The sequence below is a fragment of the Tachyglossus aculeatus genome, chromosome 9, assembly GCF_015852505.1.
Source record: "Tachyglossus aculeatus isolate mTacAcu1 chromosome 9, mTacAcu1.pri, whole genome shotgun sequence".
NCBI classification, from domain to species: Eukaryota; Metazoa; Chordata; class Mammalia; order Monotremata; family Tachyglossidae; genus Tachyglossus; species Tachyglossus aculeatus.
In genome coordinates this window covers 59,842,817-59,861,643 of record NC_052074.1, presented here as the reverse complement: position 1 = coordinate 59,861,643, position 18,827 = coordinate 59,842,817, and the positions used below count along the sequence as shown (strand labels likewise).

Here is an 18,827-nt window from a genome sequence, read left to right as displayed (position 1 = left end):
GATCAGAACCCAAATACCATAATAATAACAGAAGTCAGCCCAACGTCTTCTAGCATCCGCAAGTGGACGATAACCTCACCGTCTCTATTTGGTTGTATTTTTCTAGTGTGGCCAGTGGGTGCAACTTCAGTTGGTAGAGTCCAACCCAAACCTTCTTGAAATCGGGAGCAGTCAAGATGAGACCAAGAAACTGCTTCAGGACCATGAACTTCTCCTGGCCAAACTCAAGGTAAGATAAGAAATATACGAGAGGTAGAAAAAGATAAAAAAAAGACTACGAGGAGATGAAGATCCAGATCAGACTACCCGATCTGGCAGCCTTAGCAAAATGGTGCCCCTCTGCCCTCTCTCCCTTTCTCCTCCCAATCTCTGACTCTCCCATGACCTTCTATGTTTCCTCACCCCCTTTTTATGGTTTTTGTGAAGCGTTTACTATGTGTCAGGCACTGGACTAAGTGCTGTGGTAGATATAAACTAATCAGGTTGGATATAGTCCATATCCCACATGGGGCTCACAGTAAAAAAAAAAATCCCCATTTTACAGATGAGGTAACTGAGGCACAGAGAAGTAAAGCGACTTTCCCAAAGTCACACAGCAGACAAGTGGTGGAGCAAGAATTAGAACCCAGGTCCTTCTGACTCCCAGTCCAGGGCTCTAGCCACTGGGCAATGTGGCTTCTTAGACACATTACCTGCCAACAAGGAGCTTTCAGTCTAGAGGGAAATATTATATGTAAATGTTTATATATTGTCTGTCTTGTCCAATGGAGTGTAAGAGTCCAATGGAGTGTAAGAGGACAGGGAATGTATCATGCTTTCCTTAATACTTCCCAAGTTGTTAGTACAGTACATTGCACTTTGTGGATGCTCAGATCACTACTACTGCCATATAACAACTTCCTCCTCTCTGGGCCACTGTGTTCAGGGAGCATAAACCTGTGGTTGGGGTATGCAGTTCTGCAAGAATGTCTCTTGTCACCCAGAAAGCATTCAGTCAATCAATGGACTTGATTGAGCACTTACTGTGGACAGAGCACTGTACTAAACACTAGGGAGAACACAAAATGCAACAAAGTTGTTAAACACTTTCCTTACCCACAAGGAAAGCACTTTAACAAATACTGTAACTAACACACACATGCACGCACGCATGTCAGAGTATACATTTTGTTAGGGCATCGTTTTTAAAAATAATCTAAATGTCTCAACTAAAGGAAAAATTATTTAAAAGCATAGGAAATTAGCATTTCTAGTGAGGAGAATATTCCTCCTCAGGAGAGTTTATTTTGTTGCGCAGAGACCACTTAATTCCAGTTCTTGGTTATCTAGACTGATTGCACTGAGCAATGCCATTTGACCGCCAGAGGTAGGTGGAACTCCAAATGATAACTGACAGACACCTAAATGGGGAAAGATGAGCTGAGGAAACGAAATAGGTGAGACGAGGAGGGGAAAGAATCGTGAGAGGCGGCAGGTCAAAGGCGGAAGAGAGCATAAGAGCTTTATTCTCTTTAGGCTCCGTTGATTAGTGGTATTTATTGAGCACTTACTGTCTGCAGAGAATTGTACTAAGCTCTGCCATGCCATGAAGCAATTTTTAAAAGTCAGTCAGTCATATTTATTGAGCGCTTACTGTTCATTCAGTCGTACTTATTGAGCATTTACTGTGTGCAGAGCACTGTACTAAGCACTTGGGAAGTACAAGTTGGCAACATATAGAGACGGCCCCTACCCAACAGCGGGCTCACAGTCCAGAAACTGTGTGCAGAGCACTATGCTAAGTGCTTGAGAGAGTACAATAAAACAACAAAAAAAGACACATCCCCTGCCCACAACAAGCTTACAGTCTAAAAAGCAGGTCAAAGGCTAAAACTTCAAATTCCTATGGCAGGTTCTGGTGTTCCACAGGACCAGAGTCCCTTCTTACCTGCATGAACCTCCATTCCTATTGCCAAAAGTAATTGTCATCATCGATAGTATTTACTGAGCACTTAACGGTGTGCAGAGCACTGGACCAAACTCTTGGTAAAGTATGATACAACAGAGTTGGTATCATCATCATCATCATGTGGTATTTACTGAGTACTTATTGTGTGCGGAGCACTGTATTAAGAATTTGGGAGACTACAGTAGGACAGAATTGGTGTCATCATCTTCATCAATGGTTTTTATTGAGTGCTTACTGTGTGTGGTGCACTGTACTAAGCTCTTGGGAGAGTCTAAGACAACAGAGTCCATAGAAGCACTGATATTGAAGGGAAACTAGTCAATCAGTCAGTCATATTTATTGAGTTCTAACTGTGTGCAGAGCACTGAATTAAGCACTTGGGAGAGTACAATGCAAAATGATAACATCAAGGAACAGACACATTCCCTCCCCACAATGAGCTTACAGTCTAGAGGGGAAAACAGGCATTAATATAAATAAATAAGTATATTAAATATACTTATATTTGTATTAATTATAAACAAATAAACTAGCCATCCGTGTATCCTGGTCTGGGTAATTTAATCCTGTAAGAAGACATATATTCCTGCAACTCAGTTCCCCGCAGCATAACGTTCTTGGGCTTTTGTCAGCTCCATCCAGCAGTCTAAGGTTGTCTGTTTCTCCCTGGATCCTGGCCCAATTCAAATTTACTTTAGTCTCTTTTATATTTACTTAGCTTGGAATGTTCCATAAATAATCTGAATATGTTAATAGCAAAGCTAAGTGCCTCGATAAGATTGAGAGTGAGACCCTAGCTTCCCATGATGCAATATTGAGTTTGTTTTGCATTGTGTAATAAATGCCACTTAATCAAAAGGGTGGCCCCAGCCAATGTGATATGCTTTTTTTGATGGTATTTGTTAAGGGCTTAGTATGTGCCAGCACTGTACTAAGCACTGGGGTAGATGCAGGTTTATCAGGTTGGACACAGTCTCTGTCCCACATAGCGCTCATATTCTTAATTGTCATTTTTCAGATGAGGTAACTGAGGCATAGAGAAGTCAAGTGACTTCCCTTAAGTCATGTAGCAGACAAGTGGGCAGAGCCGGAATTAGAACCCAGGTCCTTCTGACTCTCAGTTCATGTGCTCTTTCTACTAGGTCACCCTACTTCTCCAGTGAAACCTCTTAAGTTTGGTCTCTCAACATAACTGGAGTTCCTTGGAGTGCATTACTTTCAAATATCAAATTTCAAGTATGTGAAAAGGAGTTGTAGATAAAATAACTCTTTCCCAAAAGGAGTCTGGAATCCCCTTCCCCTCTTCCTTCTTCCACCTCCACCCCCCAAAAAGAAAATGTGCTTGGCACATAGTAAGTGCTTAACAAATGCCACGATTATTATTATCATTATTAATACCCCAATTTTAGCTGGTGATGAGGGAAAGCCATACTTCTCTTCCCTAGACTCAGCTCTTGTGTACTTCTAGTGTAGTTTTAGTTTCTGTCCCTCTAGACTGTAAGCTCATTATGGGCAGGGAACGTGCCTGCTTATTCTCTTGTATTATATTCTCCCAAGTGCTCAGTACAGTGTTCTGCATGTAGTAAACATGCAATAAATACCACTGGTTGATTGATTATCCCTTCTCCATCATCTCCTTTCTGCCCTTTATTCTTCCACCGTATTTACCTTCTTTCCTGTCAATGAATGGGATCTGGTAATTCAGACAGTTATGAATGGGAAAAGCACAAACTTAAAGTAAAGAGAACCCTACAAAAATAGACATTTTTCTCTACTGAGTAACTATTTGAGCTCCTCTCTGTTATGGTCCATTTTTTAATTCCCATTCCACTCTCACATTTCTAGGTAGAGGACTGTCCCTGAACAGCATTAAACACTAACTTCAATAAATTGTCCTTGTTTTTTGGCCCCCCCTTTTTTATTCCTTTTTCTTTTCACCTGAGGGTCCCCTGTCCATTCCATGGGCACCCAGTATGGAGGTGGCTATCACAAGTGGCCACAACCAAGGTCTGGGTTTGTATGGGGAAGGGGTAGGGAGAAACTGTTCTCCTTTCTTAATATCGCATCAGCCACCTCCTGCGCTTACATATTTCTACATGGGCATCCTCACCGTTTGTGCACTTCAGTATTTTTATGCCTGTATTCCACCATTAGAATGTAAGCTTCTTTTGGCAGGGAATACTCCTTGTGCATCTATTATTCTCTAGATTGCAAGCTCCTCTTGGGCAGGGAACGTGTCTGCCAACTCTGTTATACTGTACTCTCCCAACCGCTCAGTACAGTGCTGTGAACACAGGAACCACTCAATAAATATGATTGATTGCTTGATTGATTGTTGAACCTCCCAAGTGTTTAGTACAGCTCCCTGCACTAGGGAGGCACTCAGGAATTGTCTCTCTTTATTGCCAAATTGTACCTTTCAATCATCATCATCATCAATCGTATTTATTGAGCGCTTACTATGTGCAGAGCACTGTACTAAGCACTTGGGAAGTACAAATTGGCAACATATAGAGACAGTCCCTACCCAACAGTGGGCTCACAGTCTAAAAGGGAGACAGAGAACAAAACCAAACATACTAACAAAATAAAATAAATAGAATAGATATGTACAAATAAAATAAATAAATAAATAGAGTAAAAAATATGTACAAACATATATGCATATATACAGGTGCTGTGGGGAAGGGAAGGAGGTAAGATGGGGGGATGGAGAGGGGGACGAGGGGGAGAGGAAGGAAGGGGCTCAGTCTGGGAAGGCCTCCCGGAGGAGGTGAGCTCTCAGCAGGGCCTTGAAGGGAGGAAGAGAGCTAGCTTGGTGGATGGGCAGAGGGAGGGCATTCCAGGCCCGGGGGATGACGTGGGCCGGGGGTCGATGGCGGGACAGGCGAGAACGAGGTACGGTGAGGAGACTAGCGGCGGAGGAGCGGAGGGTGCGGGCTGGGCTGTAGAAGGAGAGAAGGGAGGTGAGGTAGGAGGGGGCGAGGTGATGGACAGCCTTGAAGCCCAGGGTGAGGAGTTTCTGCCTGATGCGCAGATTGATTGGTAGCCACTGGAGATTTTTGAGGAGGGGAGTGATATGCCCAGAGCATTTCTGGACAAAGATAATCCGGGCAGCAGCATGAAGTATGGATTGAAGTGGAGAGAGACACGAGGATGGGAGATCAGAGAGAAGGCTGATGCAGTAGTCCAGACGGGATAGGATGAGAGCTTGAATGAGAAGGGTAGCGGTTGGGATGGAGAGGAAAGGGCGGATCTTGGCAATGTTGTGGAGCTGAGACCGGCAGGTTTTGGTCACGGCTTGGATGTGAGGGGTGAATGAGAGTGCTTAGTACAGTGCTCTGCACACTGTAAGCGCTCAATAAATACGATTGAAAGAATGAATGAATGAATGAAGTACCATTCATTGCCACAACTTGGCCCTCTCTCCCCCTACACCCCTCAGGACTGTCCCAGCTAGGTGGAATGGTCCACTCTACCCCCAACCCATTTTTCAGTGAGGAAGCAGTCTGGCCTAGTGGAAAGTGCATGGGCCTAGAAATCAGAAGATCTGGGTTCTTAATCCCAGCTCCACCACTCGTCTGTTGTGTAACCTAGTAAAATCAGTTACCTTCTCTGTGCCTCAGTTTCCACCTCCATGAAATAGGGATTAAATACCTATTCTGCCTCCTACTTAGACACTGAGCCCCATGTGGGATAGGAACTGTGTCCAACCTGTATTATTTTGTACCTACCCTAGGATTTAGCATTGTAATAATAATAATGATGATGGTATTTGTTAAGTGCTTACTATGTGCCAAGCACTGTTCTAAGCACTGGGGTTGGGGGGAAACAAGGTAATCAAGGTCGTCCCACGTGGGGTTCACAGTCTTCATCCCCATTTTACAGATGAGGTAACTGAGGCACAGAGAAGTGAAGTGACTTGCCCAAAGTCACCCAGCTGACAAGTGGCAGAGCTGGGATTAGAACCCATGACCTCTGACTCCCAAGCCCGGGCTCTTTCCACTGAGCCACGCTGCGTCTCTGAGTACCTACGAAGTACCTGTCAGGTATTTAGCAGATTCTGCTATCAGTATAATTATTATTATTGTCATTCTGATCCTCTCTAACTGGAGAGATCACTGACTTGCTCCCCTGCCTTCCAGCTCTTTCCTTTTTCTCCCATTCAGCAGAACTGAGTGAGAAAGCAATGATAAACCAGCAGTGGCAGCCCTAAGAAGAGGGCAATCTGATTAGCTTGTATCTACCCCAGAGTTTAGAACAGTGCTTGACACATAGTAAACACTTAACAAATGCTATTATTATTATTATTATTATTATTATTATTATTAAAAGTGTTATGGAAGCTTGTGTGTTCAGGGGACGGGGGGAGGGAGGGTGTGCACTGAGGCAACCTCTTAATGTTCTGTGTAGTCAGTAAGGTATGGTTTCTTTGTCCCCTGTAAATTCAACAAAAAAGAGAAAAAAAAATCATAGGATCACATTCAAGGTCAGACCCACAGTCTCCAACAAGAGAACTAAGACATTTGTAGGAACCAAGTGAAGACTGTCTTCTTAGACACCCATCCTCATGATTAGGGATGGACAGTCTGATATTCTAGAACATTGTGAGCAGGTTAGCTGCTGCTTAGTTTTTCATCTCTTTGGCTAGTGGATCATGGTCACAGGAAGCATTTCTCCCATTTGATTTTAAGTCTACGTCGGTAATAAAGGTGAAGGTGTCCCCCAGCACCCTAACCTTTCCACAGTCCTAGTAGGATCTCTGTTGACATAAACCAGGTCCAGTTTTAAATTTCAAAAGTTCAGGGTGAGCAAGTCATCTTTCCCTGACCTCCACTCCAGTGTTTTAAGTGACTTCCAATTCAGGTTCCCGGTTCTCAAAAGCCACTCTGCTTCTCTCCCATCTCCAGCTTAAAATTTGATGGTTGAGATTCAGATTCATCTTCCCTTTACTTAAAATCAAATTGGTGGAGAAGAAACTCTTCAGACCTTCTCATCCCTCAAAGTCAATTTAACGGCTCTTTGAAAGTTACCTACGGCTTTAAAGTTGCTAGAGACCCTTCTTGGTCCAACTTGGGTACAGACTCTAGTTTTCCCATAATGGAGCAAATAATGAAGCAAATTGCATTTGGAGATGATAAAAAAGAAAAGCCCAAATTAATTCAGTCTGAAAGACCGACTGTACAGAGCAGTAACAGGATGTAGAAAATGGAGACTAATCTAGTTAAGAAGCCCTAAAGCAGACCTGCCCGCTTCATTAACAACTTCAGATGTAATACATTTGTGGGCATTGTATGTTCATTGCTCCAATGTGACTCATCGGATTACTTATGGCTATGGGACTTAATAACGATAATAACCTGAGAGTCCAAATGCAACTCAGATTGCAGCAACGCTTGTAAAGACTCAGTTTACGATGCCCTTTGTAATTTTGTTTAATGCTAGTTAACTGATCATTAAGTTCCAAAGTCTTTCTTACCTCACTGAAGAACATGTAAACCAGTGGATGGATCTTGTTTTTTACCAGATGGAACACAAATTCCTATTCAGAGAACCCAAATCAACTTGATCTGTTCCTCTTTGGAGATCAATTTACCTGTGACTATTTCTCTCTCATGATAGGTTTATCTCTATGATAAGGGGTGGTCATGCAATAGTTGCCTATGGTTTAGTGAAGGGACAAGATATGAATATTCAGTTTGATTCTGTTTTTGTGTGGGAGGAAGAATAGGGATATATCCAAAGCTGGGGGTCCTCTGAAGAATAGAGGAAAATCAGTTTCCCATTCCCCCACCTTTCTTTCCTCCCAGTGCCTTAACAATTGTAATAATAATAATAATAATAATAAAATTGTATTTGTTAGCACTTACTATGTGCCAAATACTGTTCCAAGCCCTGGGGGGGGGGGGGTGGGGAAATACAAGGTAATCAGGTTGTCCCATGTGGGGCTCACAGTCTTCATCCCTATTTTACAGAGGAGGCCACTGAGGCCCAGAGAAGTTGTGACTTGCCCAAAGTCACACAGCTGACAAATGGCAGAGTCAGGATTAGAACCCATGACCTCTGACTCCCAAGCCTGGGCTCTTTCCACTGAGCCACGCCTTGTGGGAGGCACTCTAATAATAATAACTGTGGTATTTCTTAGGTGCTACCTTGTGCCAAAGCACTGTGGCACATACAATACAATCGGATCAGACATAGTCCCAGTACCACATAGGTCTCGCAGTCTAAGGAGAAGGGAAAACAGGTATTTAATTCCCATAACGGGGAGGAAACTAAGGTACAGAGATGTTAAGTGACTTGAGACTTGCCCAAAGTCACACAACAGGCAATTGGTAGAGCCAGGATTAAAACCTAGGTTTTCTGACTGCCAGTGATGTGATCTATCCAATAGAGCAGGCTGCTTTTCTCTGCAGCAACTTTCTTTGAACTGGTCCTGCATGGCAGCGGGGGAACAAGTGTCAATGAAGGAAGAACAACGTGGCCTAGAAGATAAAAAAGCACAAGCCTAGGAGTCAGAGGAATTGGATTCTCCCCCTCTCCCCCTCTCCCTCTCTCCCCCTTGTCCCCCTCTCCATCCCCCCCATCTTACCTCCTTCTCTTCCCCACAGCACCTGTATATATGTATATATGTTTGTACATATCTATTACTCTATTTATTTATTTTATTTGTACATATCTATTCTATTTATTTTATTTTGTTAGTATGTTTGGTTTTGTTCTCTGTCTCCCCCTTTTAGACTGTGAGCCCACTGTTGGGTAGGGACTGTCTCTATATGTTGCCAATTTGTACTTCCCAAGCGCTTAGTACAGTGCTCTGCACATAGTAAGCGCTCAATAAATACAATTGATGATGATGATGATGATTCTATTTCCAGCCCTGCCAGTTAACCTGCCGTGTGATCTTGGGCGAGTCACTTAAATTCCTCTCTGCCTCAGTGTTCTCATCTGGAAAATGGGAACTCAATTCTTGTTTTCCTTTCTGCTGAGACTCTGAGCCCCATGTGGGACAGGGGCTGTGACCAACCTGATTTATTTGTATCTACCCCAGCACTTAGAACAGTGCTTAACTCATAATCAAATCTGCTGGTCCTGGTGATGTATCACATTGCTCAGTTAGAGTGGTAGGAAGGAGTTATATTGCCTTATGGTCCCCCTGGACCTAATTGGGCCTTCATGGACTAAATTAGCCAGGACTTCACATTAAAGGTCTCCTGTTACCAAAATGACCCCGAATTCACTAGGATAATAATAGCTGTGGTATTGATTAAGCTCTTACTATGTGTCAAGGATTATTCCAAGTCCTGGGGACATACAGGATGATCAGGGTCAGGCACAGTCCCTGTCCCACGTGGGGGGAGGGAGAATGGGTATCGAATCTCATTTTACAGATGAGGTCACTGAGGCACAGAGAAGTGAAATGAATTGCCCAAGGTCACACAATAAGCACTTGACAGAGTTGGGATGAGAAACTAGGTCCTCTGATGCCCAAGGCTATGCTCTTTCTACTAAGTCACCTGTTTTCTCTATTGGTGTTACAGGAAATGGCAGGCAGTAAGCATGAGGTTTGGGGGTCAGAACCATGTAGCCTCCTTTTTTTCTTATTTCCTCCATTCAATGAGGTTTTATAAAACCTAGTTTCTCTCCTTAATTAATAGAGCTTCGGGTCCTTAAGGGGAAACTTTTAAAAATTATTTTGGCCCTATTTGGGCCACTACCCCTGTTTTAAGCAGGCAGATTTATTAAAACACAGAAAATAGGCATTCTCTTCAGTGGTTAGTATATTGTCTAGGAGGGTTCAGCAAAAAGTGTGGGTTTAATAGGCCTCAGTTATTCAGCTCATTAAAGAGGCTTAGATTCATTCAGTCATATTTATCTGGCCTCTGACTGCCCTGGGAAGCCCTGAGAAGAGTTCAGGGTTAGTCTCCCGTTTTCAGGAATGAAATACCAGAAAGCCTCCAAGAGAAGCAGCCTGGCCTGTTGGTTAGAGCACAGGCCTCGGATTCAGAAGCACCTAGGTTCTAATCCCTGCTCCGCCGCTTGTTTGCTGTGTGACCTTTACTTCTCTGGGCCTCAGTTACCTCATCTGTAAAATAGGGATTAAGACTGTGAGTCCCAGGTCAGACATGGACTGTGTCCAGCCTGATTAACTTATATCTACCTCAGCGCTTAGAACAGTGCCTGGTACATAGTAGGTGCTTAACAAATACCATTTTTTTAAAAAAAGCCTCAGTATAAGAGTGGTCTGTGACATCCCACTGAGGAAAGCGTTACCCTGGTACCCGGGTATTGGAAAAAAAACTAAAAACTTTCACTCAGTATTTGGTGTCATTCAATGAGAAAGTCTGATCAAGTCACAAGGTGGCAGAATTTCATGTGGTTCAAAGAATCAGTGAGTGATATATGCCTCTATGGTACTGTCCCAAGGGGTTAGCAGAGTGCTCTGCACAAAGTAAAGGCTGTGAACCCCTTTCTAGACTGAGAGCCAGTTGTTGGGTAGGGACCATCTCTATATGTTGCCGATTTGTAGTTCCCAAGCGCTTGGTCCAGTGCTCTGCACACAGTAAGTGCTCAATAAATATGATTGAATGAATGAATGAATGAATGAAAGAAATACCACTGATCAATTGGTTGAGCCTGCCCTTGGAAAGACTGAGATTCTGCTTCTTGGTATGGGAGGTGCTAGTTAATTTATTTGACAAACAGGGAATGATTGTTGCCGAATTGTACTTTCCAAGCACATAGTAATCAATCAATCCATCAATCAATCGTATTTACTGAGCGCTTACTGTGTGCAGAGCAGTGTACTAAGCGTTTGGGAAGTACAAGTTGGCAACATACAGAGACAGTCCCTACCCAACAGTGGGCTCACAGTCTAGAAGGTGGGCTCACAGTCTAGAAGACTGTGTACAATGCTCTGCACACAGTAAGCACTCAATATGATTGATAATAATAATAATAATTAATACGATTGAATAAATGATTGGCATAAAATTCTAGGGCAAGACCTGACAATTTCATCTGGCACTTCCTCCTGCCAAATGGGTCTGTCAGGGCCAGTGGGTTATGGATTCAATGAAAGCACTCACAGTTTAGCCAGGAGCTCGAAATTAATGATTCTTCAATTTTTTATTGTTTTGGGTTTGGACGTTAAGCAGGTTAGATTTTGTACTCCACAGGGGTGTGTTTTAGAGCCACCCTGAGCATTCTTGTTACAGAAATGTCTCCGTGGTTGGGCAAATTAGCAAAGACTCATTGCCCCAGGCCCTAAAGAATTTATTCTAAACCAAAATTGGGCTGGGGATACATGATTTTTAATGAACTATGAAAAGATGAGCCCAACTGTATGGTTTTGGGCTGTTAATATCTCCTGCTCTTAGATGCCACATCTCTATGACCTGGGAATGATGGGAAGGCTAATGAAGATTTTTTGGGTTTTTTTCCGAGCTGAGGGAGGGTAGGCATTGAGAAGGAAGGTTGCCAAGGGACAGACCAGATCCAACTGAAGGAGTTAGGTGGACAGAGTTCCTGCGATGCTGCTGGGAAATAATAATAATGATGGTATTTGTTAAGTGCTTAGTATGTGTCTAGCACTGTTCTAAGTGCTGGGATAGGTACAAGCTAATAAGGCCGGACACAGTCCCCGTCCCACATGGGGCTCACGGTCTTAATCCCCATTTTACAGATGAGGTAACTGAGGCACAGAGAAGTGAAGTGACTTGCCCAAGGTCACACAGCAGACAAGTGGCAGAGCCGAGATTAGAGCCCAGGTCATTCTGGCCCCCAGGTCTGTGCTCTGTCCACTAATCCAAGCTTCATCCCAGAGTAGAGCAGGTTGGTTTCCAAGATGGAGGTCGAGGCAGTTGGAAAATGTTAAGGGACTGTGCGAAGCAGCAAAAGACCATCGGGAATCGGCCACAGGGCTAGATGCAGGAGGCAGCCTCGATTTTCCGGCAGAGAGAACAGCAACTGAAAGCTCTGCGGGGAAACTGGATGGAGGAAATTACTTCTGGCAGGTGTCACTTCTGTTGTAGGCAAAGAGTGATTCTCTGCGGAGGTGGAAAGGGATGGGTCTGGGTTACTGGATGGTGTGTGTACCCGGGCCACTTACCACTCACCCTATTGCTTTCAAAGATTGGCACAAAATCTCTCAGTTCTCGAGGGTGGCACCTTGCCCTGTAAGCTTGTTGTGGGCAGGGAATGTGTCTGTTAAAATTGCTATAATTGCTATATTGTATTCTCCCGAGTGCTTAGAACAGTGCTCTGCACACAGTAGGTGCTTAGTAAATACATTGACTGACTTACTGGAAGCGGCCTTATCCTGGATAGAGACCACCCCCTGGGTACTGAGCCCTCTACACGGGGCTCTATCCAAGGAGGTGATTCCTGTGCAGTAGGGTCTAGCCGGGGACTGGAGACATGACGGGCTGACTGTCTCGATGGGATCGGAGGAATCAAATCTCTTCAACAATTTGCCTCCCCCATTCTCCTGTCTCTGTGGCTCATTAGCCAACAGCTGATGAGACATGGCCACCACACTCGGCGATGTAAAGCGTGATATGCGTGCGGAATTTTCATCATTTCTATTTTTGAAAGCATCTAGCACTCCCGGGAGAAGGATTTTGGAAGAATTTAGGATGAATGGGAGTCCCGTAGCTTGTAATATGATCCTTGTTGTGGCTCCGTGACACTTGGAATTAGTTCAGCAGGCGCCTTTCGCTTCCATAAACTGCTTTGTCCTGGGCCCACATATCACTCTGCTGGGGAGTGACGGTTGGGGTCCTTTAACTGAGGTAGAGGAAGCAGCAAACCCTTAAAATGGTGAAGAAGCAGCAGGAGCCACGGAAGAGCTTGGTCCTTCTCCCCAAAGCTGCAGCCTAAGCTTTTTGTCTTCGGAGCCCTGAGCTCATTATGGACAGGGAACGTGCTAATTCTGTTTTATTGTACTTTCCCAAGTGCATAGTACCGCCGACCTCTCGCCCACGTTCTGCTTTTGGCCTGGAACACTCTCCTTCCTCATATCCAACAGACAATTACTCTCCCCCACTTCAAAGCCTTGTTGAAAAGGCACATATCCTCCAAAAGACTTTCCCAGACTAAGCCCCACTTTTCCTCATATCCCACTCCCTTCTGCATCACTCTGACTTGCTCCCTTTGCTCTTCCCCTTTCTCAGCCCCACAGCACTTACGTCCATATTCAATTTCTTCACTTATATTCACGTCTGTCTCCTCCTCTAGACTGTGAGCTCTCTGTGGGCAGGGAATTTCTGTTATACTGTTATATTGTACTCTCCCAAGTGCTCAGTACAGTGCTCTGCACACAGTAAGCACTCAGTAAATGCAGTCGACTGATCTGCCCATAGTAAGAACTCAGTAAATACCGTGGTTTGATTGATTTCCCCAGCATCGTGTTTACTCCTTGGAGTCACTTGTACTTAAGTCTAGCAATGTGGCTTGTAGACGATAACTTTAACAGCAAAGACAGCAGGAAGGATGGAGGGCAGTGTCAGAGCACTAATCAGCTGACGAGAGAGGCGTCTTCCTTGGGGTAGTGGGAGCCAGGTACATTTGCAGCTCTGCAGGGCCATGACAGCAACCATAAATGCCCAGAGAGATCCTGGCAGTAGGGCGCCACATTTGAGGAGCGGGAACTTAATTAAGAGAAGAGTGTGGCTTAATGGATAAAACACGGGCCTCGGAGTCAGAAGGACTTGGGTTCTAATTCTAGGCTCCGCCATTTGTTAGTTGTGTGACTTCGGGTAAGTCAGTTCCTTCTCTGGGCCTCAGTTACGATCTGTAAAATTGGGAATAAGACTAGGATCCCCATGCGGGCCACCTGATTAATTTATAACTATACCAGCACTTAGAACGGTGCTTGCCACATAGGAAGAACTTTACAAATATCATAATTGTGATTATTATTAATTTGGTGCCAATTGGGCTATTGTCTGGACTCCAGGGCCACACTCAAGGGCCTCCCCGAGGTCGGAGACCGAGTCGAAAGCCCAAAAACCTCCTACCAGCTCTCAGCCAGTCACGAAAGGCAGTCTATTTGGAGAGCAGATTTAGAGGACGGGGTGGAAAGCAGCATGGCCTAGTGGATAGAGCACAGGCCTGGGAGTGATAAGGACCTGGGTTCTAATCCCGGCTCCGCCACTTGTCTGCTGTGTGACTTTGGGAAAGTCATTCATTCATTCAATTGTATTTATTATTAATAATAATAATGATGATGGTATTTGATAAGCGCTTACTATGTGCAAAGCACTGTTCTAAGCACTGGGGAGGTTACAAGGTGATCAGGTTGTCCCACGGGGGGCTCCCAGTCTTAATATATATATTATATATGTGTATATGTTTGTACATATTTATTACTCTATCTTGTACATGTCTATTTATTTTATTTTGTTAGTATGTTTGGTTTTGTTCTCTGTCTCCCCCTTCTAGACTGTGAGCCTGCTGTTGGGTAGGGACTGTCTCTATGTGTTTCCGACTTGTACTTCTCAAGCGCTTAGTACAGTGCTCTGCACACAGTAAGCGCTCAATAAATACAATTGATTGATTAATCCCCATTTTACAGATGAGGTAACTGAGGCACAGAAAAGTTAAGTGACTTGCCCAAAGTCACCCAGCTGACAAGTAGCAGAGCCGAGATTTGAACCCATGAACACTGACTCCAAAGCCCGGGCTCTTTCCACTGAGCCATGCTTCTTCCTCCCTTACTGTGTGCAGAGCACTGTATTAAGTGCTTGGGAAAGTATAATACAGCAGTGAAGAATGACAATCCCTGCACACAACGAGCTCACAGTCTAGAGGGGGGAGACACACATCAATATGAATAAACAGACATCAATTTAAATAAATAAAATTACAGATATTTACGTAAGTGCTGTGGGGTGGGGAGAGGGGGAAGAGGAAAGGGAGCAAGTCCGGGTGACACAGAAGGGAGTGAGAAATGAGGAAAAGTGCGGCTTAGTCTGGTGAGGCCTCTTGGAGGAGATGTGCCTTTAGTAAGGCTTTGATGTGGGGGAGAGTAATGGGTGGATTTGAGGAGGGAGGGTATATGCTAGATCCAATGGATTGGCTGATCAGTTGGATCCAGGCTGGATCTGTATTAGCCCACCTTTGCCCAAACAGTAGTCTCAGCACTAACCCACCCAGTTAGGCCTGAGAGTCAGAAGATTCTAATCCCAGCCCCACCACTTGTCTGCTGTGTGACCTAGGGCAAGTCACTTCACTTCTCTGATTCTTAGTTACTTCATCTGTAAAATGAGGATTGAGACTGGGAGCCCCATGTGGGACAGGAAATGTGTCTAACTCAATTTGCTTGTATATACCCCAGGATTTCGTATAATGCCTGGCACATAGTAAGCGTTTAACAAATACCATCATTATTATTTTCAACTGATACATGCCTCAGATTCCTCATCTGTAAAGTGAGGATTCAATATCCCTTCTTCCTCCTATTTGTTCCTTAGAATAATAATAATGATGGCATTTATTAAGCGCTTACTATGTGCAAAGCACTGTTCTAAGCGCTGGGGGGATACAAGGTGATCAGGTTGTCCCACGGGGGGCGCTCACAGTCAACCCCCATTTTACAGATGAGGTAACTGAGGCCCAGAGAAGTTAAGTGACTTGTCCAAGGTCACACAGCTGACAATTGGCAGAGCCGGGATTTGAACCCACGGCCACTGACTCCAAAGCCCGGGCTCTTTACGCTGAGCCACGCTGCTTCTCATAGGTTGTCCTTATGTGGGACAACCCCTGGTGGGACGACCGCGGCCTTTATGACAGTGTTCAGCTCATTGGAAGCACTTAACAAACACTACAGTACTTATTATTATTACTATTATTAATCAGCACCATCTTGAGAAGCAGCCTGGCTCAGTGGAAAGAGCGCGAGCTTGGGAGTCAGAGGACGTGGGTTCTAATCCCGGCTCCACTACTTGTCTGCTGTGTGACCTTGGGCAAGCCACGTAACTTCTCTGTGCCTCAGTTAACTCATCTGTAAAATGGGGATTAAGACTGTGAGCCTCATGTGGGACAACCTGATTACCTTGTATCTACCCCAGCACTTAGAACAGTGCTCAGCACATAGTAAGCACTTAACAAATACCATCATTATTATTATTACTATTAAAAGCCTCTTAGAAGCTGCTGCATCATCGCAATACGTCTCCCAGCAGGTCCCCAAACCTGAACTCTGAACAGGACCCTCTAATGAGTTGGTGCTTAATGTTCTTTGAAAACTTGAAATTGTTTAGTTATTTTTGAATTTGATTCGAAAGCTATTCGTTGGTCTTATTCCCAATGTTTGTATGGGTCCGCCTCACTCACTTCTCTTTCCATTACCGAAGGGTCATAGTGCCCCAGAAAAACACAATGACATTTGACTATATCTCTGGAGCCGCTTTCTTTGTCCAGCAAAAGGTCACGTTGATTTGAGGAGTGAGGCAGTGGACAAGAAACACACCCACTCTGCAGCCCAAACTTCCTTCAACAACAAAAGCCCCATTTAATTTTTTGATCCGTATACCTGTAGATTGTTTCTAATTACCTTATGTACTTCAATTCGCAGCACATGCATTTATTTGCAAACATCCCAGGTACAGAATATTCGGAGAGTCAATTTTTAAAATAATGTGGAATCTGTATCTTGCATTTGAATTCTACTTAATACAAACTTTGATTCACCCCAAATAAAAAAAAAAAAACTCTGTTTTTTGAAAGATTAGCACTTTGTAGTAAATTAGGTAGAAAGAAAGGATCTGCCGTTTTCGGATTCCAAGATATTTACTTTTAATCTCAGTGGGACCGAGTTGTTGGTAGAAAATGTGAAGGTCATTTTGGCGTTCTATTATGAAACCGATTTTGTGGTGATTTCAAGCCTGGATCTGGTTGGAAAAGAAGCAGTCGAACTCTAGTTTCCCAGCGGAACAGCTCGATCAGACGACAGGCTGTTTTTATATATTCATATGCCCTTAAATCTTGCCCTGGGAAGGAGTCATTAGCCGTAGAGAAGATGGGTGGAGGCTGGTTTGTAACCTGAATACCACCTGTAAAGAACAATTAGCAATGGAGGGATGGGGAGGACCTATTATGCAGGTGCCTCAAAAACTGGACCCAAGGATAAGGACAACGTCCTTAATAATGGTATTTTATTAAACTTTTACTATGTGCAAAATGCTTTGCTAAGTGTTAAGACAGGTACAGAGTAATCAGATTGGTCACAATCCCAGTCCTACCCAGGGCTCCCAGGTTAAGAATGAGGAGAGCGGATATTTTTTCCCCTCCTTACAAGTGATGAATCTGAGGCACCGAGAGGTTCATCGATCCATCAGTAAGTTAGTTGCCCAAGGACACACGGTAGGCAACTGGCAGAGCCAGGATTAAAACCCAGGTCTCCTGACCCTCAGCCCTGTGCTCTTTCCACAAGGTCATTCTACCACTCCAAGCGGCTTAACTGGGGTTTATCATTCATTCAATCGTATTTATTGAGTGCTTACTGTGTGCAGAGCACTGTACTAAGCGTCTGGACTCAGAGTAGGGAGTGAAGCAGAAGTGTGTGCTGAAGGTGAAATAGCCCGGCACAGCCTGATTTCTGAGGAAATCTGACCAGAGGGTTGCATCTTCATCTGACTTCATCTTCATCTGAGAAGCAGCGTGGCTCAGTGGAAAGAGCATGGGCTCTGGAGTCAGAGGTCATGGGTTCCAATTCCAGCTCCTCCAATTGTCAGCCGTGTGACTTTGGGCAAGTCACTTCACTTCTCCGGGCCTCAGTTACCTCAACTGTAAAGTGGAGATTAAGACTGTGAGCACCCCCCGTGGGACAACCCGATCACCTTGTAACCTCCCCAGTGCTTAGAACAGTGCTTTGCACATAGTAAGCGCTTAAGAAATGCCATTATTATTATTATTATTATTATCTGACGAATCCTACACCCCATTACGGAGCTCCGTCAGCAGCACCGAGCTGAATGTGATCACTGAATTCTGCAACCTAGGGAGAAAGGTGTCTAGTGATACTGAGAGAGACGAGAGGGTAGATGACTGAATCAAGAAGGCTTGTATGTCTTTCGGGAGATTGATAGGTGGAGTGTGATCACAACATGGCTATAAGATTCAAATCAAATGGAAGGGCTTTAGGATAATTGTGTAATATCGGCCAATCAATGAATGATATTTATTGAGCACTTACTCTGCACAGAGCACTATACTAAGCATTTGAGAGCATAAAACAAAATTAGCAGACTTATTTCCTTCCCATAACAAGTTTACAAGTCGAGGAACTGTATTCAAACTTCTTATGGCTGTGGGGCCCGAGTCTTCCTCAGACATCCCATTTGCCTTCTAGAATTGCCCTAGGACAGCTCATATTCACTCAATACATTCATATTTATTGAGCACTTACTGTGTGCATAGCACTGTACTAAGTGCTTATTTGCCTTTGTGCCCCAGATTTACCCACACCAATAAAACTTTCACCATCAGGGGTGTAGTCTTTGAAGCACAGGAACAGGGATTCAGGTGTATAGTTCCTGTCTCTAAAAATGGCCATCTTTAACCATGAGACTGTAAGCATAGAAGGGCTTTAGACGATAACAGTGGAACCCAAAGCTTGGAAATACACTTCCAGATTTCAACACTTCTGGGCCATTTGTTTATTTTTCATCAGTGATGGGCCATTTAGATAGAATTATCTGCTTCAGAGAAGATAACAGAGTAGCAAGGTTGACATCAGTCACCTTGTGGCAGCTCATGAGTCCCAGTGGAAATCCCATGAGGAATGTTGGGAAAATTGATCTTGCCGTGTTGTTTCGGAGTCAATTATCTCCGTGGAGTGATTGGGAAAGATAATCCAAGATGTGACGGTAGGGGC

General features: G+C 44.1%; 1 protein-coding gene across 1 annotated transcript in view; it reads left to right on the top strand.

The window, feature by feature from the left end:
* The window catches only part of CCDC141 (coiled-coil domain containing 141), a 145,871-nt gene that overhangs the window by 5,441 nt on the left and 121,603 nt on the right, over positions 1–18,827 (top strand). Inside the window, exon 3 of the mRNA XM_038751341.1 lies at positions 107–229. Coding sequence (XP_038607269.1) covers positions 107–229 — 123 coding nt within the window. The remainder of the gene's footprint in view (positions 1–106; positions 230–18,827) is intronic.